We start from the raw sequence: 24966 nt of genomic DNA, 5'->3' as shown, positions 1-24966 counted from the left end.
TTGAGAGAGAGAGAGAGAGTGAGAGAGAGAGAGAGAGAGAGAGAGAGAGAGAGAGAGAGAGAGAGAGTCATCAACAGATGTACTTCTCAGAGTGTAATTAAAAGTGGCAAGGGTCCTGATCGGTGGTGGCACACGCCTTTAATCCCAGCACTGAAGAGGCAGAGGCAGATGGATCTCTATGAGTTTGAGGCCAGCCTGGTCTACAAAGCCAGTTCCAAGACAGCCAGGGCAGTTACACAGAGAAATCCTCTATTAAACAAAACAGGGGAAGCCGGATGTGCCAGTCCACACCTTTAATCCCAGCACACAGAGACTGCAGGAGCCTCTGAGTTTAAGGACATTCTGTTCTACATATACAATGAGACCCGGTCTCAAAAGAATGGAAAATGACATTTGTAGTTTTTTGCAACTTGCACTTTTTTTTTTTTTTTTTTTTTTTTTTTTTTGAGACAGACCTGTGTAGCCCAGGCTTCCTCCATCTCTCTGGTGCTAAGATTGCTACCATTCCTGACTGAAAGTCCAAATGATTCTAACATTGGGCTCTGGAATTTATAGAGGCGAGGTTAAATGTGATTAAACAAAACTTACTCTGTGATCTTAGATAGTTCCATCATCTTAGCAATTAGGCCTAGTACACAAGTAACCAGACTCTAACTGTACAGCTGTTTCAAAGTCGAGTTCTTGGGCGGCCGGTGGTGGCACACGCCTTTAATCCCAGCACTCAGGAGGCCAGCCTGGTCTACAAAGAGAGTTCCAGGACAGTCATGGCTACATAGAGAAACCCTGTCTCAAAAAACAATAATAATAATAATAATAAAGTCAAGTACTTGATGTAAATCCTCATAGGAGAAAGGGCCAGGTTTTTTTTTTTTTTCCTTTAGCAAGGTTCCTCCATCTGATCATCAGATCACTGAGGAAGAGGTGAATCATGTGGACATCTGGTCAGAAATATTTAGCACAGGCAAGGGCCCCATTGCAGCACCTGTGCTTGCTATGCTCAAGAAGGACCAAGGCCAGTATATGGTGCTTAGTTTTTGTCTAAGCATCCCATTTCAATATAATCACTTCTTTAAAGACCTTACTCCCAAATACAGCCATATACATAGCTATTTGGAGTTAGAGCTTTAGCGTGAATTTTGGGAGGTTGGTCCCTAATATCGACTTTCTTCCACCTCTTCTTTTTGTCCTGTGTGTGCTGAGCAACCTCCTATGTGCAAACACTCTTAAGTGCTGGCAATAAGCAACAGACCTGGCTACGGTAAGTTAGGGAGGACAGATTTTTTTTTTTTTCCGCCAAGTACCATCCAAATATTCTATTAAAGTTTAGAAACTCCCGGCAGATGGCCTTCTCCCCTTCGCCTCAGACTTTCCAGCCTGGCTGGGCCGGTGAAAAGGCTACATCAAAACTCAGCTAACTATGTTAGTGAGTCAGCAGCCGGTCAAGCTGGGACTCAACTTGGCTAGGAATCAGCAGACGGTGGCCAAGGCAGCAGCATCACGCACTACCTCAATTTCCCCCCTCCACTCCCCCCACTGTGACGCGGGGGCCCCTGCCAGCCTCTTCGGGCCTCCAGGGCCTCGCTCGCTCCACCCATCGCGTGCCCTCCGGTGGCAGTGCACCCCTGCCGGGCCGGCATCTCCCTGGGCTCCCACCCGAAGGCGTCCTCTCGGCCACGCCTGCGCCGTAGAGCAGAGAGAGGGCGGGAGGCCGGGCCCACGGGCGGGGGAGGGGGAGGGCGGGGAAAAGCGCCGCCTGTAGCCGCGACGCCATTTGCCACTGCCGAACGTGGGCGCAGGCGGCTCTCGGAAGCACCAGTGACCAACCTCTTCCGAGCACGCTTCTCGGCCTCCCGCATCGTCGTCATCCCGCGCGTTTCTCAGCGTCGCCCCCCGGAGTCACCGCCGTTGCCGACGCCACCCGGAGCACGGTCCCGCACGCTGCCAGCCCGTCTTTGCCGCCATGCCCAAGAATAAAGGTAACGATGCCGGGACCGCGGCTTCGCTCCCTGCCGGCTTCCCCGGGCCAGCTCGCAGCCTCGAGGTCAGCTCAGGCCGCAGTGACCTTCCTGCCATCTTCCCTTGCCTCTCCTCCGGCAGCATTCTCTGCGTCCTACTCGGAGCTCGGCAGAGGCGCAAGGAAGTTACTCCTGGTTCCCAGTTTGGCCACATTGGGGTGGAGCCGACGCCATTTTTGTAGGGCCTCCTTGTGAGAATGTGGGCTTCTGCCCCTGGTTCGCGCCACACTGACCGCGCCGCCAAGGGGACCCGTGGGAACAGCTGCCTCGGGCTTCTTGGCTTTCCGGCACGTGGGGAGTTAAGCCCTGGGAGCGACTTTGAACTTTGAAAAGGGGTAATGCCCTTCTTGCTTTCGTGCCCATCTGGCACCTCCTGCATAGGCTTCTTTATGAACACTTACTCGATACTGTTGAGGCTGCTCCCGAGTAGCCAGTGGTCAGTACGTCCGATGCACTTTTAAAGTTTCTCTTTACTCCATAGCTTTACGGGACATAACTCCCCCCCCCCGCCCCGCCACCCCAGAGCGCTTCATCCTATTTAGCCAAGTTTTCCACTTTTGCTACAGATCATGTATTTGTTTTAATGGAAAAAAAAAGCCTTTGAAGTTCCCTCTCTTCTGGGAACATGTTCTCAAGTTGTCGGTCATGAGGGCACTTTTAATTTGGTATCTCCAAAATGAAGAGCCTCATCTAAGTAGAAGTACAGCATCCTTAAGGCCAGCCTCAGTTTTATCTATTTTGTGGTAGTGGGTTTTTTTGTAGAACCGAATCTATCCTTAGCAGGAGTCTGCTGCTGCTCTGCCCTCGGGCTAAACCGGAACTCACTCAGTAGCTGGGACTAGCATTGAACTTGGGATTCTTCTGCTTCAGTTTACCAAATAGCTGGAATTACAGGCTTGTCATGTTCATTGCCTGTATAATTGTGCGAGTAAAAATAGAGGAAAAACTTGTGTGTCCCACAGGAGAGGGACACATTCCCCGACCCTTGGGCCAGTTGGTGGTGGCTCACACCTTTAGTCCCCAGCACTCAGGAGACATGCCAGGAGGATCTCTGAGTTCCAGGACAGCCTCAGGACTACACAAAGAAACCCCGTCTCTAAAGACCAAAAATAAGATAAAAATGAAGTCATCTTTGGGCAGAAGAGATACCTTCCTGATTAAGAGAAACAAAATTGGGTTCCCACACCCGCACGGGGCAGCTCCTGACTCCTATAACTTCAACTCTGAGGCCAGTAGGATCTCTGAGTTCCAGGACAGCCAGGACTTATACAAAGAAACCCTGTCTCGAAAAACCAAAAATAATAAGATAAAAATGAAGTCTTTGGGCAGAAGAGTTATCTTCCTGGTTAAGAGAACCAAAATTAGCATCCCATACCCACCCACATAGGGTAGCTCATGACCGCTTATAACTTCAGCTCTAGGGGATCCAGTGACCTCTTCTGGCCCACCTGGGCACCCCACCACACACACACACACACACACACACACACACACACACACACAGGTGCACACGTGCATTTTATTAAAAGGAAGTCTTTGATAACTCATCCTTGGGGCCACCTCGCTTGCCCCCGCCTGCCAGTGTTCTCTTTTCTGCTTGAGAGCTGACTCCAGGGAGTCTGCTTAATTACCTGGCAATGTTCACGTTAGACCTCTGAGTACTTGGTCACAGTTTTGTGGACAAGTTGATTTGAGATCGTCTTGCTGTGTGGCCCAGGCTGACCTTGAACACACTGTCCATGCCATGCTTCAGGGCTTCAAAAATCAACGTTGCCAGTCTTTTTGTGTAGCAAGAATTTTTACTGATTGTCCTGAGAAAAGTGTAATTATAGGCATAATGTGTTCAAAGTCTTCAAATTGCTGTCTGTAGACTTCCTTATTCTGAGATGGCAACTGGATCACATCAGCAGGTGAGGTCTTATTCTCACTTTAATTCTAGTGACTAGATTTCTGGTTCCCACACTAGTTGTAAGTCCTAAAAGGACGGGAATGGTGTCAGTCATAATGACATTGTCTCGATAGCACTTAGCCTAAAAGATGCTCAATAAATATTTGTTGGACTTAGTCATCTTCCTCTGGTGACTCCACCTATAGGTGAATAGTAAGTTCCCCTTTGGTCCCAAGGAGACAGAACTATTCTAAATCACATCTTAGTATGTTTTAAGAAAGATCCTCCATCCTCCCTGGGCTTCTCTGAAACACCTCTGTTAAAGAACGAATTTGAGAATTGTTATTAAGCTTAAGAACTAGATAGTCTTTTGGAAAGAAAGTGGAGTTAAAAAGATGGTTTTTCTCTTTATTGCTGTTTTGTTATACACTCAGGCTTGGTCTTGTTTCAGCTTTTATTTTTTTCTTTTGTTTGTGACAGGGTCTCACTGTGTAACTCTGGCTGTCCTGGAACTCACTCTCTAGACCAGGCTGGCCTCGAACTTACAGAAATCTGCTTGCCTCTGCCTAGCAAGTGCTGGGATTAAAACTGCACGCCACCACTGCCACATTTCTTTATTACTGTATAATATCCCTTTGTATTGTTTCACCATTTGTATACTTGCCTAGAGAATGGCTCAATAGTAATTCCCAACACCTATATGGCAGCATACAATTGTCTGTAACTCCATTTGTAGGGAATCCAATGCCCTTTCCCAGTGTCTGTTTTGGCACTGGACATGTCCGTGATGGACAGACATACATGAACGCCAGACACCCTTAAACATTAAAGCACATTTTAAAGGAGGCTCTCGAGGCAGTTGACCTTGCTTTTAAACCAGACTGTCTCAGGTATGGTACATTTTTAAGGATGAGGTTCAGAATCTTTAACTGTTACTAGTCTTCTACCATCATGAGATAAGTATGCTCCATTCCAGTAGCCATAGCTTCATGTTTCTGCCTCCTGTCATCTTTTTACCAGCTCTTCTTTTCATAGGAGGGGTCAGGTATGAGAAAGGCGAGGTAAAATTTGTCAGGGATCAGTATGGTGGCTCATACTCATAATGCCAGCATTCAGGGGCTGAGACAGAAGGACTGCCGAAGTTTCGAAGCTAGTCTGAGCTATAGTGTGAAACCCTGTCTCAAAAAAAAAAAAAAAAAAAAAGAAAGCTGAGGCCCATGTAGTTAAGAGTGTGGTGACAGAAGTCTCCGGAAAGGAGCCCTAATATGAGCACTTTACTAGGACAGAGAGGGTTAGGGTTGGATCTGGGGTCCTGAGCTCATTGACTAAAATTTAATCTCTGACCTTTAGTAAACTTACTGATAAACTGGGACTAAATGTTAATATTCAAGGTGATTGTGACAAGTAAACAGATGGCATTCTTAAGTAGTTAAGAATGGTCATTGGTCATCTACCGACTCCTAAGGGCTGGTCCCACGCCCAGCAGTAGGTGGCCAGCACAAAAGGAACCCAGCAACATCTTTGGAAGTTCTTTGATCACATGTCCTGTTGGAACTTTTTTTTACCTTAACAGTTCTTTTGCTTATATATTATGGCTTCTGGGTGTGGGTTTTATGGGATTCGTGTTTGGTTTTGTCATGTATCAATTTGTTTTCATTTATCTTACTGTGTCATATTATTCCTTAGATGTCTGTTCATTTTCTCATGAGAGACGGGTGGATCCGCATGGGAGGGGAAGTGGGGGAAGTGAGGTATTGGAGGGAATCAGAATATATTAAGAAAAACCGGGGGGGGGGGGTTAAGACAGGCTTTCTCTGTGTAGCTTTGTAGCCTGTCCTGGAACTAGCTCTAGTAGACCAGGCTGGATCTGCCTGCCTCTGCTTCCTGAGTGCTGGGATTAAAGGCGTATAGCACTGCCACCCAACTGAAAAACATTTTTAATAAAAGGAAAAAAGATGAGGATGTTAGTTAAGATGTAAAGTCCCCAGGGAAAACTATGAGGAGTGGTGAGGGTAACATGGAAACATAAACCTGAATATGGTAAGTTTAACATGATTGACCAGATTAGGTGGAGTTTTAAATTTAATTGAGTTTTAAAGATGATTTTCTTTCTTTTTTTTATAAACTTTTTAAATTTAACTTTATTTTACATGCATTGGTGTGAAGGTATCAGATCCCCTAGGACTGAAATAACAGATAGTCATGAGCTGCCATGTGGGTACTCGGAATTGAACCTGGGTCCTTTGGAAGAACAGTCAGTGTTGTTAACCACTAAGCTATTTCTCCAGCCCCTAAAGATGGTTTTCTAAGTCTGTTAAACAGTATATGTTTATCACTGTTCCTTTGCAGGATGTTTTGCAGATGATTGATAACCTTTTCTTTTAACAACTCATTAGGAAAAGGAGGTAAAAACAGACGTAGAGGAAAGAACGAGAATGAATCTGAAAAGCGAGAGCTGGTGTTCAAAGAGGATGGGCAAGGTAAGAGGCTGGATAGTTGGGTTCTTGTTAGATTTTTCTAGTTTGTTTTTCTGTATTGGGGATCAAACATTTTCTGACTAAGAGACTAGACTTCTGGCTTCTTGCCTCTGAGTTTATTTGTACAGACAGTTGGGTGTTGGCTTTTTAAAGGATTCTAGTTAAGAATTTGGCATTTTAGGCTAGGCAGGGTAATGTTTACCTTTAATCACAACACTTGGGAGGCAGAGACAGGCAGGTTTCAGGCTAACCAAGGCTACCCACCCCAATCTTTTCTGTGGTTTTTCTAGACAGGGTTTTTCTGTAGCTTTGGAGCCTGTCCTGGATCTAGCTCTTCTAGACCAGGCTGGCCTCCAACTCACAGAGATCTGCCTGCCTTTGCCTCCCGAGTGCTGGGATTAAAGGCATGTGCCACCACCGCCCGGCCCAATCTTTTTTGTGTGTGTATTTCTTTATTATTATTTAAAGTTATACAAAGCTTATTTATTTATTTATTTATTTATTTATTTATTTATTATGTATACACATGCCAGAAGAGGGCACCAGATCTCATCACAGATGGTTGTGAGCCACCATGTGGTTGCTGGGAACTGAACTCAGTACCTGCGAAAGAACAACAGTGGTGGGGGGGGCTGGAGAGATGACTCAGTGGTTAAGAGCATTGCCTGCTCTTCCAAAGTTCCTAAATTCAATTCCCGGCAACCACATGGTGGCTCACAACCATCTGTAATGAGGTCTGGTGCCCTCTTCTGGTCTGCAGACATACACACAGACAGAATATTGTATACATAATAAATAAATAAATATTTTTTAAAAAAAGAAAGAACAGTCGGTGTTCTTAACCTCTGAGCCACCTCTCCAGCCCAGCCCAATCATAAGATAAAGAAAATAGCCGGGTGATGGTGGTGCACACCCTTAATCCCAGCCCTCAGAAGGCAGAGGCAGGCTGGCCTCTGAGTTGAGTTGGAGGCCAGTCTGGTCTGCAGAGAGTTCCAGGACAGTCAAGGCTACATAGAGAAACCCTGTCTTGAAAAACCAAAATAATAATAATAATTTGGTATTTTACCCAAGTAAAAGATAATTCTGGCTTTCTAAGAATAATTATTGCTATACTGATTCAGCAAGGATATCACTAACATTTAAAGTACTTGGACTGAGGATTCCATGAGATTGTTCTAAGGATTCAAAGAAATAAGGTAAAGATCTGAATGTGAACTGTATGAGGTATAGTGTACATACTGGGACATGGTACCTTTGATCTCTAGAAGTAGTACGTGGTCACAAGGGCAGGAGTCAGTCTGTCTCCTTACTGAAAACAAGTAGATAATTAAAACATCTAATAACAGACCCAGGTTGTTATATTACAAAGTCTTGTCTCTGGTTCAACCATTAACTAGCCAAGTGTTTAACTCCCTTGTATTTATTTTATATTTGCCCAATGTATATTTATCCCTAACCAGTGCAGTCACATGCTCTTGTCAATTTTCAATGGACATAAAAGGTGCTTTCATCAAAAAAGCGAGCAATATTTCATTCCTTTTTTTTTTCTCCCCTACTCAATCCATGTAGAATATGCTCAGGTAATCAAAATGTTGGGAAATGGACGATTAGAAGCAATGTGTTTTGATGGTGTGAAGAGACTATGCCATATCAGAGGGAAATTGAGAAAAAAGGTAGGTGTGTGGACAGAACAGTTGTTTTGTTCTAATGTGAAAATATAGAGGAGGGTAGAGGAAATGCCTTTACAGGTAGGGGTGTGTGTTTGTGTGTTGCGGGGAGCCACCCCAGGGCCCCTTTACATGTTACTCACAACCACACTTCAACCACTGAGCTACATGTCCAGCCTCCCACCTCTGCAGATTTTATGGACCTGAGGATATTGGTGTAAGTCCAGTAGAAGACCATAGTGATCATTTTATAGATTACATTCTTTAAAGAATCATTTGCCTCACTTGTGTTGTATTCCTGCCCAAAACATTTGGTCTGAATCTGAATCATTAGGAAATAGTCAACAAATCTAATTTGGGGAACATTCTGGTGTTATGAAAGAGGGAAAGGACGAGGGAACTGTTCCAGTTTGAAGGAGAACTAAAGAATCCTGGCAGGTGGCCCTTTGGGTTCTGGGAAGTCCCGGCTCTGAGTGAGAGTGGGATTCAGGTTGAGAGTGTATTTTATTTTGTTGATATCAATCCTTCACAAGGATAATAAATGATCATGAAAACTGTATACATTTGGGTGGGTAAAAGACAGAAAAATACAGCATTTTTCTGTTTTCATAGTAGATAGCCAAGTGCTTTCTGAACTCATCTGTTTCTAAGTGAATCATCTCTGAAATGTCTTGATTCTGCTTTATTATTGAAAATAGATTATGCAGTGACTTTTCTTTTGTAGGTTTGGATAAATACCTCAGACATCATATTGGTGGGCCTCCGAGATTACCAGGTAAAAATCACTTTTAAATTTGTTTATATTTTGTTGAACTTGATGAGCCATTTCCTAAGAGCCCATTGTATTGTAGCCATTATGCTTGGTGTCCCTGGCAGTGTGGTTCCCAAATGCCAGTGTAAGGAGTCAAGCATTTAGCTTGTATAGTGCAAAATGGTTTCCTTATCTTTACTATTTGAAGTTCCTCTTTTAAAATAAATGATGTGGGACTGGAGAGATGGCTTGATGGTTAAGAGCACTGACTGTAATTCTAGTTCCAGGAGATCTGGCACCCATGGCAAAACACTAAAGCACATAAAATAAAAATAATTAGAATAGATGATACTACTATGTGGTCATTTTGTTCCTTTTTCATTTTTTTCTCTTCCTGTACAGATCTTTAAAAATCTAGAAACCATTATTGTAGGGTTTTACTGCTGAATGAATCCTGTTACATCCCATAATGGAATATAGCCTGTTTTTTTTTTTTTTCTAATCACTGACAAAAGCAAAAAGAGGGAAGGGTTTATTTTGGTTCATTTTGAGGGGACAGTCAATTTATGGTGGTCATAGCAGCAGGGACCTGAGGCAGCTAGTCTGTCACTATGCTGAGATTGGGTTTCTGAGGGTCACCTTGAGTTCCTGATCCTCTTGTACACCCCCCCCCCATGTTGGTATTACAAGTGTGCACCCTTTTATTAAATTCCTATTATTGTGGCTTTTATCATACTTAGTTTTTGTGAGTTTTTTACTTTTGTGTTTCAGATTAAAGCATTGACATCTTTGTTTCAAACCGTAGGGTTCTCTGTGGGTGATTTGATCCTTCTGAGGGTCCTAGGCGGTGTTTGGAGACTCTTCTGGTTACCATAACTTGAGTGAGGTTCTTAGTAAGTGGTAGGTAGGTAGAGTACTGGGAATGTGGGACGCCCTCTAATGCACCATATCCCACAGCAAAGATGATCTGACTCAGAATTATCATTAGTGCTTTGGTTGAGAAAAGCTGCTCCAAATTCATAAACCATTCGTTCTTTTTATATTTTAACAGTAACCCTAGAAGAAGAAAGGCTTTAATTCCTTGTTAGAAGGGACACTAAAATTTAGAGAGGCTTAATACTGACTATAATCTCCCATGATCCTTTCTTTTTCTTCTGTCACTTTGAGGGTGGTCCAGAGAGATTGTGGCATTACTGTCTTCTAGGGCTGAAGAGATGGCTTGGCCATTAGGAGCACTTACCCTTGCAGAGAATCTGGTTTTAGTTTTCAACACTAACACCATCAACAGTTCCAAGGGATCTGATGGCTCCTGATCTGTGAGCACCAAGCACACATGTGATGGACATACATAATACAAGCAAAATATTCATACTCAAAAATGAATCTGAAAAGGAAATTTAAGAAAAAAAATTTCAAGTTCTTGCTATCCACATCCCTCTTTCTGTATACTTTTTAAAATTTTTAAAGTGCTAGTTTAGATGACAGTGCCCTTAAAATTGAAGCAACCCATTCTTCACCTTTAGAAAGAGTGGAATTCTTCTCAAATAGGGAAATGTAAACATTTTGAGGCATCATGTCTTGCTAGTGCAACACAGACGAAATAAGATTTTTTAAAAAAAATTTACAAAGACAAATTGGGTGCCAGTGAGACAACTAGATAAGCCTGATGACCTGAGTTTAGGCCCCCGGAACCCACACGAAGATGGAAGGGAAGGAAAGGTTCCACAGAGTTGCCCTCTGGTCCATTTATTTTCAAAAAAAGTCTGGTTAATACCAAGTATTAGTTTACTTACTGTGAAAAGTTACCTTAAAAAAGCAGTGTAGGGAAGAATTCGTTTGGTTCACGGTTTAAGGGTGTATTCCATCATAGTGGGGAAATGACAGCTGGAGCTGGGACAGTTGCTCTCACTGCATCTGTAGTCAGGAAGCAGAGGAAGGTGAACGAATGCTAGTATTCTTATCTTTCTGTTTTTTATTCAGTCCAGGACCCCATCCCATGGAATGGCACTGTCTGCATTTAGGGTGAACCTTCCTACTTTAATAAACTTCATCTAGAAACTCCACTCGCAGAAAGACCTAAAGATTTATTTTTGTTGTGATTCTAGATCCTGTCAAATTGACAAGATTAATAATCATTACAGTTGGCCTTAACATATATGAAAAGGCATATTTATTTCCTTATATCAGGGCTGGAAAGATGGCTCAGCAGTTAAGAATGCTTGCTGCTCTTACAATGGACCAGAGTTTGGTTCCCAGCACTCACATCAGGTGGCTCCCATCCACCTGTAACTCCAGTTCCAGGGGATGTGATGCCCCCTTCTAGCTTCCACAGGTACCCACACATACATGCGTGTATATACACATATACATTTTTAAAATTCCTTAGGCTATGATACCAAGTCTCACTCTTTGGCTTGCATCTGTAAATCTGTTTGATCACTCTGTAAATTGTAGTTTCAGGGGGGCATTTGTGCTTCTGATTAAAGGATAATTATAAATAATATAAAAATGTTATTCTGCTGTTATAGATGTGAGCTATATCTTTCTGAATTTTTAATCATTGCTCAGTGGTGTTCTAAAACTTTTGGAGTTTAACCTAAGGAAGGTGAGGAGGATTTTATAGCAAAACATTAAGATTTGATCTTTTTAATTCAATTTAAAATAATGTATGACATAACAAATAATAGTGTGTTAATCAAAAATTACTTGTTTTTTTAAGGATAACAAAGCCGATGTCATTTTAAAATACAATGCAGATGAAGCTAGAAGTCTCAAGGCATATGGCGAGCTTCCAGAGCATGGTAATGAATGGCTGAGTCTTTATTAACTTGTCACATGCTAGTGTTTAGGCAATGAAATTTTGTTCCTCCTATTTGTTTTTGTGTTTGCATGAGTAGAGTTAAATATACCTGCTTATACTTCATACTAGATACCATAGAAAGGTTATTAAAATTCTGTTCCTGATAAGAGTGTTTAATGAGTAATTACATTGTCAGCCAAAGGAATTATTTCTTACGGTATTTTAAAACCTCTTCAAGAAAAGTTGGCAGTGCAGTTCGGTAGAGGCCACCCTTGCATGTACAAGACCTAGATGGAATGACAAGCACTACTGAAAAGATCTCTTCAAGAGTCTGTCCTTTATATGTGTAAATACAAAGTCAGTGATTAAGTAGTATGGATTGTTTTCCCCCTCAAAATACAAGCCTTCTGTAACCTTATCAGAGGGAAAAGAGATATTTGGTGGTGAAGTAGCATGTCTTATTTCTTTTCATTCCTTAGGGAAAAGTATGATTTGTCCAAATGTTTCTTCCTAATTAATGATTGGTGGGTGTAGGGGATATGTTAAGCTCTGGAGCTGCAAAGATATCCTGGCTTATCAGGAAGCCAGGATAATACTTACAGCCGCAATAGGACAACTCAACCCTGGAGGGAAAGTATCCTTACTTTATTGGGAAGCCAGGCTACCTGAAGCTGGGTTGTGTTGGGGGATAGTCTCTGCAGGACATAACAATCCTGCTCTTCTGGAGAGCTGCTACAGCCGAGCCTCTGTTAAAGGAATGTCCTAGCCGAGCTATCAGCTTGTCCCAAGACGTTACTTCTTTTGCTGACACTCTGCTAAAGGGGCAGCCCCTGCAGAATGCACCACTCTTCTCCCGCTCTGCGAAAAGTTCTTTCTTTCTCTGCTCAGCCTTGCTCAGCCCCTATCCCCCACCTTAGGGGGCATCCCAGCAAGGTTTTTCAGCTCAATCCCCTAAGAAGTGTCCCAGCCAGGTTCTTCTATTCTGTGCCTGCAAGTGAAGATCTTTAACCAAGACTTTTGAGAAAGAGATTTATTTGGGAAGGAGTTCAAGAGAGTGGCTGCTTCTGTAACTGAACAAGTAGAAAGGTTTACATAGGGCTTCTTAGGGGTGGAGTTTTCCAGGGAGAAGAGGAATTGATTAGTTCTCCCTGTTCAGGGATTGGTTAGTCAGGGGCAGAGATGGTTCTGATCTCGAGGCCATATTGTTTCTTTCATTGGTCTTTTTTAGCCTTTTGACTTAGGACCATGGCATATTTCTTTCCATGGCTCTGATTCTAGGGACAAAGTGTGTTTCTTTGACACTGGTTTCAGAGTCGGGGCATGTTTGTTTGGTCCTGGGTTTAGGGATAAAGATGATACTGGCTCTGAGTTCAGGGTGCTCAGGGACTGGTTGGTTTCCTGTTCCAGTTGTCCCTTTTACCCTATAGTGGAAATAAGTTCTTTTCTTATTAGTGTTTGATTGATTGATTGGTTGATTGATTGATTGATTGATTGATTGATTCTGTATGGTTCATTTTGATCAGAAGTTGAGTTTTCTGGACACTTGAAACAATCACTAATCCCAAGTCCAGCAAATGACTCCTCCAACTTTTCTCCCTCCTAGAGTAACTTACTTTTTCTTTCTTTCTTTTTTTGAGATAGGAAATAAAGTTGTTAGTATGTGCACAAATTTCTGAAGCATACCTAGAGGGTATAATTGCTTCAGAGAATTAGAACTTGACTTGCTAAAGAGCCCTTGTGTACAAAAGAAATTCCGTATAGCCAAATTAGTAGAAAGTTGGAAGTCAACATTTTGATTATATTATCAGTATTTTTCTTGTGTATGTTTTTGTTAGCTAAAATCAATGAAACTGATACATTTGGTCCTGGAGATGATGATGAAATTCAGTTTGATGACATTGGGGATGATGATGAAGACATCGATGATGTAAGTAGATACAGCCTGCTTTTTCTGGTTTCTGTTCATGAGTTACATACATAGATACTGTCCCTTTCCCTTAGATTCCTATAATACTGGGAATATAGAACATTTAAGTGAGAGTCTATATTTAGGGGTGAGAGGAACATGAAAGTAAAGGCACTGTTCAGAAATAGGAAGAAGATCAAGGTGAAGAGAAAAGGATAGTGGGTGAATATTGAATAGAGGCAAAATGTACATGTATAAAATGTCACAATGAGAGCCACTATTTATCCCTGGTGATATATTAAAAATAAAAAGTATATTTTGAGACTTAGCTGTGTGTTAAAATCACAAGAAGTATTTAGAGGTCAAACTGTTAGCAAGTGTGGTAAGATATACCTGTAATCCTGATAATTGGGAGGCTGAAGCCAGGTGACTGCTGCAAGTTTGAGGTCAGCCTTGATTGCAATACCAGCAAATACCAGGCCAGCCGGATCTACATAGCAATACTTTGCACCACACCCAGAGTACATACAATTTTTATTTTATGTACATTGGTGTTTTGCTTGCCTGTATGTCTGTGTGACAGCATCGGGTCCCCTGGAACTGGGGTTACAGTCAGCTGTGAGTTGCCATGTGGAATTGAACCCTGGTCCTCTGGAAGAGCAGTCAGTGTTCTTAACCACTGAGTCATTTCTCTAGCCCTACTCAATACATCTTTAAAAACACATATTAACTCATAACCATCTCTGACTCCAGTTCAGAGGACTTACATGCCTTCTTCTTGCCTCTGAGGCCATTAGGCACACGTGTGATATGCACAAAAAGTAAATAACATTTTAACAATAGAAAGTGATTTTTTTTTTAGCTTTTTCTTTTCCAACACAGGGTTTTTCTGTTTAACAGCCCCAGCTGTCCTGGAACTCACAGAGATCCACCTGCCTCTGCCTCCAAAGCAGTACTGGGATTAAAGGCGTGCGACACCACCACCACTCTTGAACATTTTTAATGTAGTTTTCTTGAGCCTAGCCAAAAGCATTTCTCTAATTCCCCCCAACACACACACTTTTATGATGTAGCGTATAATTACTGTGTGATTCTCTAGTAATTCAGAAAGAGAGGAGGAAAGGGAAAAAAAGGAAAAATAGGAAGCCACAGGTGATGCCGAATTTATGTTTCCCTTTTTAATTTTTTTTTTCTTAAGTGTAGTTTTGGTGGGTTGGGTGCCCATGGAGACCAAAAGAGGGCATCAGATTCTCTGGAGCTGGGATTAAAGGCAGTTGTGATATACCCAATGTGGGTGCCAGTAACAAGACTGCAATAGCAGTAGATACCCAGTGAGCCATCTCCACCCCAGAATTTCCATTGTTAGGAACATTATTTTGAAACATTTATTTTGTATGTATGAATGAATGATGGACATGTACACTCATGCTAGGGGATGCATGTAGAGGTAAGTTCATGTGGGTTCCAGAGAACCTCAGGCCATTTTTTTGGGGTGGTGGTGGTTGTTTTTGTTTTTGTTTTTTTTAAATTTTCGAGACAGGGTTTCTCCGAAGCTTTTGGTTCCTGTCCTGGAATTAGCTCTTGTAGACCAGGCTGGCCTCGAACTCACAGAGATCCGACTGCCTCTGCCTCTGAGTGCTGGGATTAAAGGCCTGCACCACCACTGCCCGGCACTGTGGTGGTTGTTTGTTTGTTTGTTTTAAATAAGAGTTTGTTTATCACCTGAGAACTCTGCTCTTTCCCTTGGGGGACATTCTCTGGCTGTTTTCTAAGTGTTGATAAGTGTTCTATCTGTACTCCTGTTATCAACTTGAAAGAAAAGGATTGAAGACATACTTACCTAGTTCTCAAAAGAGATCATGTTCCTTTATGTCTGTTGCTACTTTAAAAGTATAAAATCTCAAATCTGGGCTAGAGAAATGGCTCATTGGTAAAGGATGCTTGTTGCTCATGCAGAGGACCCTGCTTTGGTTCCCAGCACACATATGAGGAGGCAGCTCACAACTGCCTGCAACTCCTGCTCCAGGGAACCTGACGACTTCTGGTCTCCACTGGCACCCACATACATAAGTGCAGACACAGGTACACTCATACACACAAATAGAGAAAACTTAGTCTTTTTTATTTAAAGAAGTAAAAATGTAAAATGAATTATCAAATACACAATGCAAAGGGAAAGAGACAGCAAACCTCATTAAGAATATTCTCGTTCTCTGTTAGTTCAAGGCCAGTCTGGTCTACAAAGTGAGTTCCAGGATAGCCAGAGCTATACAAAGAAATCCTGTCTCTAAAAAAAGAAAAAAGAATGTTCTCGGGGGCCAGACATGGTGACACAGGCCTTTAATCCTAGTACTCAGGAGGCAGAAGTAGGTGAATCTCTTTGAGTTCAAGGTCAGCCAGCCATATAGAGTGAGCCCCCCCCCCCCAAAAAAAAAAAAACTAAAAAGAAGGAAGGACAATAAAGAATAGTCCCGTAGACTAGAGAGATGGCTGGCTGGGTGGTTAAGAGCACTTACTACTGTTACAGAGGTCCTCAGTTTGATTCTCACACTGCCTATAACTCCAGCTCCAGGGAATCCAGTGCCATCTTCTGGCCTTGGTAGGTACCTGCACACACAAATATACTGACCTCAAACTCTATACTACCTACCTACCTGCCTGCCTCAGCCTCCCAAGCGTTGGGATTAAAACTGCACCACCACACCTGGCTAATATACATATTCTTTAGAAAAATAGCATGTATCACGTAAAATATTATGAAAATCAGAATTTCTCAAAGTGAGCTGCAATACAGAAAAGCTTATTTGGGAAATTTTCTCTTGACTGGGTTGATTTCCTATATGGCCTGTGAGAACATTTCCCTTATACACAGAGTATTAGAATTTAAGAGTACTTTTCTCCTGGATTGGCTCAGGATAAAGTGCTTGCCAGACCCTCAAGAATCTGCTATAGAGTCCACATACTGCTGGCTATAGTACCTTTTCTAAACCTAGGGTTTTTATGGCAAAATTGGAGGTGGAGGCAGAGGAATTTTTGGAAGCTCTTAGGCCAGCTAGCCTGACATACAGAACAGTGAACAATGCTAAAAGTGAGGGCCAACACCTGAGGTCCTCGTACTCCAAGCCACCTAACATACACAGCACCCAAAGTAGTACATGTGAATTTGCACATGCATGTAAAGGATCCTTTTAGAATTGCTTTTTCCCTTTGACTTAATGTTCTTTTCTCTTTCAGATCTAAAATGAACTCAACATTTTACATTCCAGTCCTTCTGAAGATTGCCCTGCAAGTTTGGAATCTGGTCATAGACTTCAAGGAAAAGTTTTCACTGTATTGATTGTAATTTGTTGAGACAGACTCGATTCAATACTAAGGTCGCTTTTTTCAAAGCTGAAAATATCTTAAGTGATATGTTAAGCCCACTTTGATCATTTGATGTAATTGAACTCAAAAAAGATGTAAGAAAAAATATACATTGCTGCCTTTCCTACTTTGACCCCTTCCAGTAAGTAAATGGATGTTTTGAATAAACAATTTGCCTTGTATGCATAAATTATGATTAAGCCCTCCTTTTGCATAGCTGTTGACTGTACAAAGTACAGTCTTTGTGTATATTCCAGTTGCCCAGAGATTTTGATACAAATGGAGGCAGAAATCTGTCTTATGTTTTATTGTGTTATATTTTGAGACAGAATCCAACTCTGTATCTGAGGCTAGCTTGGAATTCACTATATACTCGCTATGATCCTCCTTTCTCAGCCTCCTTGGGTGCTGAGATTAAATGTATTTACCACACCAGGCAGAAATCTATTTAAAGGCAAAAGTGATAGGTTTGCTTTTCATATTTAAAAGTATGTATGTGGCTATTTTTATACTAGTTTTGATAACATGTACGTTCTTATGATTTATTTTGCAGTCATCAACTTACTGGGGGAGGAAAGGCATTTCCAAAATGTTTTTAGAAACTGGTTTTTAATATTTTAAATTAAGGTCGGTAGTTGCAGAAATTGAACACTAGGTGGTGCTCAGTTGTCTTAACATTGGTAATAACTTTTAATTAGTTAAGATGGTTTCTTTTCTTAACTAGTGTGATTAGGAAATTCCCAAACGAGGAAAAGATTGTTTTACTCATGTGCATAGAATATTTTTACCAAAATGTTGTGTGGGAATGTTGCTTTTTCAGGAGTCTTACTCGCCCAAGCTACATTTCTGAGGGCTTTATAAATACATAAAATAGGCAAGTGAAATTTTCAGCTCATAAGAATATGAATATTGTGGAACAAAGTAAAAATTAATGTTTTTTCAGGTTTCCCTAAATTGAGGGGAAAATGAGGGAAGCAAACTTAAACCTGATGTAATGGCATGACCTATAACCCTGCACTTGTGAGGTCTAGGCAGGAGAATCAGTTCAAAAACAAACGTAGTGAAAAGATGTTTTCTTATTTCTGAATCAAAGAGATGTAGCTGAGAAAATAGCATGCCGCAGAGGATTTTATACTTTGACTTTACATTAGGGACAAGTTTATTATGTAGACAGTCCAGGGGGTTCCCATTTTCTTTCTACTGGGAATTTAGGTTTGCTCTTATTTAGGAGTTATTATTGCAGTTAGAGCTGGGCTAGTCAGAACTCACTGTACGCACTGAAAGCTTGCAAGTTTATAAACCAAGATCCATCGTGCAGCTTGTGGACCTTGTATTCTAGTAGCATCCAGAAAACTTCATTAATGAAAAGTAATACACAAAGGAATGCATATTACATGGTTTCAAAAACCACGATCTTTTCTGTGATCCCTTTCTTAACTATGACTTCATCTCAGGTTTTCCTACTCAGCTTCAAAATGTAAGGTTCCATAAACAACAACAGTAGGAAAGATGAAGTGATGTGGTCTGTATTTCTTAATCTGAGGAGTTTCTTAGTGCATATCTATCTAGGCAGAGTGTATCTGAGAACAAGGGCTGAAACTAACCTTGAGATACTTGCTAATCATCGTCTTCATCAGGAATTAGACCTCTGGACCTTCAAAGTGTTTCACCAGCTGGATGTAGCATACACTTGTGATCCCAGCACAGGAGAACTTGTTAATATTGGCCAGGGCTACAGAAGACTCTGTCTCAAAAACAACAATGAAAACCATTTTTACTAAATTTGCAGTGTATATAGTTAAGCATTTTATGGGCAGTGTTTTAAGTCTACATAGGTGATACAGCTCAAATCAAAAGTTGATTTTCTTCCTGTAACAAACAGGATTTGAAATTTTTTTAGAAATTACATATGACCCCGTTTCCTGTACCCTCTGGTGGTTTTAATCTATTTTCTTGCCTAAATAGTAGCAACATTAACTAATGAGTGTTCTTGTGTCCCGGATGATCTGGAGTCATACTGGTTTAAAGTAGTTGAATACAGTTGTCACTGATATGCAAATGCTACCTGGAAGAGTTCTTTGATGTGTATTTGGTATGGAAATTAATACTTTTAACTGATTCAATTTTATTTCAAATAAGGAAAAGGAAGTGGTCTTCAAGGAAATTTTGTTTTTTATTTTTGCTTTGATTTCTATAGTACAACTCTATTATAAGCAGTGCCCATAAAGAAAAATAAACTGTTTAAAATCTAAGAATAATGCTATTTTGTTTTGTGTAGGGGAGGGTTTTTTGTTGTTGTTGTTGGGTTTTTTTGTTGTTGTTTTGGTTTTTTTTTCGAGACAGGGTTTCTCTGTGGCTTTGGAGCCTGTCCTGGAACTCACTCTGTAAACCAGGCTGGCCTCAAACTCACAGAGATCTGCCTGCCTCTGCCTCCTGAGTGCTGGGATGAAAGGCATGCTCTGGCACCACCCAACTGTTTTTGGTTCTTTGAGACAGGATCTCATATAGCCCACGCTTGCCTTGAAATACCAACAGCTGAGGCTGACCTCGAAGTTCTGATCCTCTACCTTTACCTCCCAAATGGTGGGGTGACAGGTGTGTACAAGCACACCCAACTAAATAGTATGTCTTCCTGCTAAGATGATGTAACAGGTTAATTCATTTGATAATCTCACAACAAGCTCTTGGTCTGATCCTCATCACCCCATGAATGAACCGAGAACCCAGTTGATGGGGTTGTCGTTTTCCTGTAATTTTTTTCCAGATAGAGCATGAACATGGTGTGTTGCTACAGTGGCTGAGTAACCACACCAAGCATCCTTGTAAAAAGACTTGCTGAGATTTAGTTGTTTGCCTTGTCTGTTGAATCTTTCTTACCATCTTAACTTTTAAGGGAACTTTTAGGAGACTACAAAGTATTCATGACAGGAATTTTATATTTTATTTGGAAAATAGCCATTGGTTTACTCATCCCATGTATGGAATCATAGCTATAAGTTGTCCCTTAAAAATTTCGTGACTTGTAATGTTACTTAATCTCAATTGTATTAGTAAACTTTATATAACTGTTGAACAACATCTTCAATAAGTAGAAGTAGTGTTGGCTGCAGAGTAACCGAGTAATCAAATATGTTAAAGCATGTTTTAAATAGATTTCTACTCAATTTGTATTCTGTACAGATTTAATGATGTCCACTATAAACTGTGGCTTACAGGTAAAGATCAGAATGAAGACAGTTCTGTATGTTACCCTGCCTTTCATAAAGATTAAAAAGATTTGTATCAGTGTATGATATTCATCCTGCTTAGTAAAGATAAGTTTCATTTATATACTGATAGAACCCCCACAGACTTTTGCACAGTACCTCTTTATGTGCGCAGTTTTCCTTAAACCATCATTTTCCATTCTTGTTCAGAAAAGAATAAAATCTGAATTAAGTTGTATTACAAGTGTAAGTAAACACTAGAATGAGCAGTTGAGAGGTTGTACTGAACACCTCTACCAGTTTCTTGAGAGACAGTGTGCTAGAAATAGAGAAGGAAAAACGTGGGCCCTGGGGCTAGTTGTCCTGTACATAAGCCTGACCTGGGATATAGGGCAGAATATAACACCTTCTGTAGAATTATTGGAGGGTTAATAACATGTTTGTATGTGTGACACTATTGGTGTCTGCTTTGCACATGGAAAGCAAAGGACCACGTAAGACAGAAGATACGTGTCTCCTGTGTTCACTGTGTCTTGCTTGCAGTTGTTAATTACTATGTAGAAGGAGTGTGTGGAATATATATTTGTATTGTGCAGACACTACAGTTACTACCACACTATCGTTATTTAATTCAACAGGTGGGAGTCTCCCAAGTTGCTTGCAGCTATTTTATGGAATTCCAGCTGCTTTATATTCAGAGAAAGTTTGTAGTTAATAATAATGCTGGCTGTGGTAACACCATTTTTATGCTTTAATGAGTCCTTTTGCTAGAGATTCCCATCATGTGGAACAATGTAAAGACGTCAGATGCAAACTACAGCAATTAGGAAATAAACCACAAAACAACCCAAGAGTGTATAGAATTGGTTCTTTTCCTACTAACGTATTTAACTACTTAGATGTTAAAGGTGATTCTTAGTTTTGTTGTTTTTTTTTTAAACTTAAGTGTGATTTATTAGAAAAAAGTTCACTTGTACATTTTATCCAGTTCTTTTTTTATAAATCTGATTTTGATTATTTGAACTGAATGGATGCTTGATGCCATGCTTCTTAGTGCAAGCCTGTAGTGAAGAAGTCATTTGTTCAAAATGATCTCAAATTACAAAAGTGGTAGTCAGTGCACCTTCTGTGCTATGCAAATACATATATGTGAACCTGAGTTTCTGGCCAACATGTTGGCTTCTACTCTGGTCTTGTGGAGAGTGAGTCAGGTAAGAGGATCGCACTGTGTAGCTCAAGTGGATCTTAAATTCCCAATGCTGCCCCAGCCTCCCATGTGGTGGGTTCGCAGGCACACACCACTCACCATCCCCAGCAAGAGACCCTTGCCAGAAAGTTTACAAATTTGAATGTAAACTCAATTTTTCCTTTACTGTGAGTTGGCAGACACTGACCAGATATCTGAACTTGCCTCCTCGCGCACCAAGCAGATCTACAGTTTACGCGAGCTGACCTCTGACGCTGCCTGGAAATTGTCACATCCCACAGGCTGAATTCGTCCCATCTTGCATAAATGCAGGATATGCACCCCAAGTTTTTAACTGTGTTTCTAAACAGTAGGCCATATAATTCAAGGTTCTCAAACTCCTTTTTGGCTTTCAGATGATTCTGGGAGATTTTGCATGTTTATTTTAAAGGTTACTACAAAGGATACTTTCGAATGCCTGATAAGGATTTGAATGGTGCAGGGGCACAGAGCTACCACGATCTACAGGAGCCACATCTGATTGGGGCTCTTGAGCTCTGTATACCAGGCTGACTTCAAACTCGGAGATTCACTCATCTTTGCCTTCTGAGTGCTGGGATTAATGGCATGCCCCACCACCATCCTGCTGAATGTCCTCTTCTGACCTCAGGGTGGACATGGAGGCTTGCAGGCAAAATACTAAGACAAATCTTTAGAAGGAAAAAAAGACGATCCTGAGGCAGGGAAGTCAGTTAAAGCATTAGCTGTGCAGGTGTGTAAACAAGAGTTTAGATCACCGCAGCCTACAAAAATTGGTGTGGTGGTCCACCTGTAATTCACCTTCATAAGATAACTTCATAGATAACTAGCCATATCAAGAGCTCTGGGTTTGAGAGACTCTGCCTCAATGAATAAAGTGGAAGAGGGATCCAGAATGATTACTAGCTTTGATTTCGGGCCTCTTTATGATATATCCACCATATAATACTGTCTATATACACATGAAAAAGGGAGTGGCCCTGGCTGGGCATGGTAATGCACTCCTATGTATATTCTAGCACTTAGGAGGCTGACGCAGAAGGGGCAGAATTTGGCCAGCCAGGACTATGTAGCAAGACCGGGGAAAGGAGGTTGTGGGGGTATATATCTCAGTTGGTAGAATACTTCTCTAGCTTACATGAAAACCCAGGTAAAAATCCATAGCACTACAAAAAAATAGCATGGTTCCACCTACCTATAATCCCAGTGCTTGGGAGTGGACACAGGAGAATCAGGAGTTGAAGATTGGCCTTGGTTGGCTACATAGTGAGGTCAAGGCCAATCTAAGCTCTCAAAAAACAAAAAGGGGGGCTGGAGAGATGGTTAGGAGCACTGCCTGTTCTTCCGAAGGTCCTGAGTTCAAGTCCCAGCAATCACATGGTGGCTCACAACCATCTGTAATGAGATCTGGTGCAGAATACAGTATATATAATAAATCTTTTTTTTTTAAAAAAAGGAAAATAGAGCGTCTTCATGGCTCATACCTATAATCCTTGCTCTTGAGAGGCTGAAACAAGTGCAGTGAGGCCAACCTGGGCTAACAGTTAACTGTATTAGCTACTCTCTCATCTGTGTGACAGAAAGAAAGCCCTTTCCTCTCCTTGAATTCAGTCTGAGACTGTAGTTCATGGGATAGCACCTCCCACATTCAGCTTAGACCAAACTTAGACTGGAAACTGTACCGCAGCCATCCTCAAAAGTCTCTTACTTAGGTGATAACAAATCTAGTCAAACTGACAAGCTACATATCATAATCCTGTATTCATCTACATATCTTGCTCCTACATCACAGCTGTGCATATCAAGATCCTGTCTCAGAAAATTGCATCTATTGTATGACCCCTTAACAGGACCAGGAAGATTTCAGCATGTTAGCATACGGGCACAGGAGCTACTTAAGATTCTTTTAAAACATGGCCGGGCGGTGGTGGCACACGCCTTTAATCCCAGCACTCGGAAGGCAGAGACAGGTGGATCTCTGTGAGTTTGAGGCCAGCCTAGTCTACAAGAGCTAGTTCCAGGACAGGAACCAAAAAGCTACGGAGAAACCCTGTCTCAAAAAATCCAAAAAAAGAAAAAAAAAACATGGTGCTTCTTGTGCCTGGGGAGACATGAACAAACGATGTTTGCACTGATGACAGGTCAAAGATAAGATCCCACCCAAATCTATCTAGTTTATCGGGGTAACAAAGCAGTTTCATCACAAGCGAAGCCCCCCAACCCCTGCCCCAGCATAGGCGATGACTCATCGGTGCTGTATTTCTGGAGCACTTGCTGTTCTCAGCTCTCAGGCAACTGCATGGAAGAGTCTTCCCTAGCCAGTGCTCACAGAGCCTGACAGAGGGGGCATGTGGATCTCCTAACTTTCTATTTACTGTGTGTGTACATTCTCAACTCTGTGGGTTGTTGCATGTGTGTGTGCAGGTGTGCATGTGTGCATGTCTTCACTGGACTCCCCCAGCTCCCTCAATAGGGTGCCTTCTGTGCCTGCCTATGCAGCAGCACCGGGGATTGTGAATGTACTCTACCACATACAGGGTTTTTTATTTATTTATTTTTATTTTATCTGCATTGGTGTTTTCCCATAGGTGTTGGGTCACCTGGAACTGCCATGTGGCTGCTGGGAACTAAACCCTGGTCCTCTAGAAGAGCAGTCAGTGTTCTATTTATTATGTATAGAGTATTCTGCCTGTATGTATGCCTGTAGGTCAGAAGAGGGGATATGATCTCATTATTGACAGCTGTGAGCTACCATGTGGTTGCAGGGAATTGAACTCAGGACCTCTGGAAGAGCAGGCAATGCTCTTAACCTCTGAGCCATCTCTCCAGCCCGAGCAGTCAGTGCTCTTAACCACTGAGCCAGCTCTCCACCCTCCTCATGCAGATTTTTCTATGGATACCAGGGATCTAACTTGAATCCTAGAGCTTGCACCCCAAGCACTTTACTGCCTGAGTTGGGCTCCCTGGCTGAGCCTTGTAAATTTTCTTAGCTTTCTGAATCCTACATGTCTCTGTCTTCATTTCAGGAGGAACTGTTTCAATTCTGAGGAAAGAGCTGTACAACAGTGGCTTACTTAGAGTCCTAGCAATTGAGGAGGCAGGAGGATTACCTCAAAAGGAAGCCAACCTTGGCTACAGGATGTGAGAACCTGTTAAAACAATAATAACAACAATAATAATTGTAATAATCATACTTTTTACAAAAGAAGAAGAAATCATTCCATTGGCTAGAGAAATGGCTCAGTAGTTAAGAGCACTGATTGCTCTTCCAGAGGACCTGGGTTCAATTTCCAGCACCCACACATTGGATAACAACCACCTGTAACTCCAGTTCTCGGAGATCAAGTGCCCTCTTCTGGCCGCTGCAGGCAATATGTGCATGTGGTGCACAGACCTGGAGGCAAAACATCCATACACAGCAGGGCGGCATTGGTGCATGCCTTTAAGCCCTGAAACCAGGCACTTGAGAGACAGAGGCAGGTGGATCTCTGTGAGTTCAAGGCCAACCTGATCTATTAGAGCTAGTTCCAGGACAGGCTCCAAAACTACAGAGAAACCCTGTCTCAAAAAACCAAAATAATAATTTTACTCTTGGCTTAAAGAACTGAGGTGTGTTATAGTTAACCTTGATTAATCATTACAAATAGAGCCATATACATATCAAAGTA

The 24966-nt window shown here is 41.7% G+C and overlaps 1 protein-coding gene across 1 annotated transcript; it reads left to right on the top strand.

The window, feature by feature from the left end:
* Window positions 1-1770: 1770 nt before the first annotated feature.
* On the top strand, window positions 1771-19125 carry Eif1ax (eukaryotic translation initiation factor 1A X-linked). Its single transcript, XM_050164359.1, has 7 exons — window positions 1771-1976; window positions 6300-6383; window positions 7950-8053; window positions 8772-8822; window positions 11518-11599; window positions 13434-13525; window positions 16739-19125. The coding sequence occupies exons 1-7, from the start codon at window positions 1961-1963 to the stop codon at window positions 16742-16744; spliced, it is 435 nt and encodes a 144-aa protein (XP_050020316.1). The 5' UTR covers window positions 1771-1960; the 3' UTR covers window positions 16745-19125.
* Window positions 19126-24966: the final 5841 nt, after the last annotated feature.

Source organism: Alexandromys fortis, unplaced genomic scaffold, assembly GCF_014885135.2.
Source record: "Alexandromys fortis isolate MF-2015 unplaced genomic scaffold, M_Fortis_MF-2015_v1.1 scaffold_147, whole genome shotgun sequence".
NCBI classification, from domain to species: Eukaryota; Metazoa; Chordata; class Mammalia; order Rodentia; family Cricetidae; genus Alexandromys; species Alexandromys fortis.
Note: the sequence above shows the minus strand (reverse complement) of the source record. Positions and strands in the feature narration are given on the sequence as shown.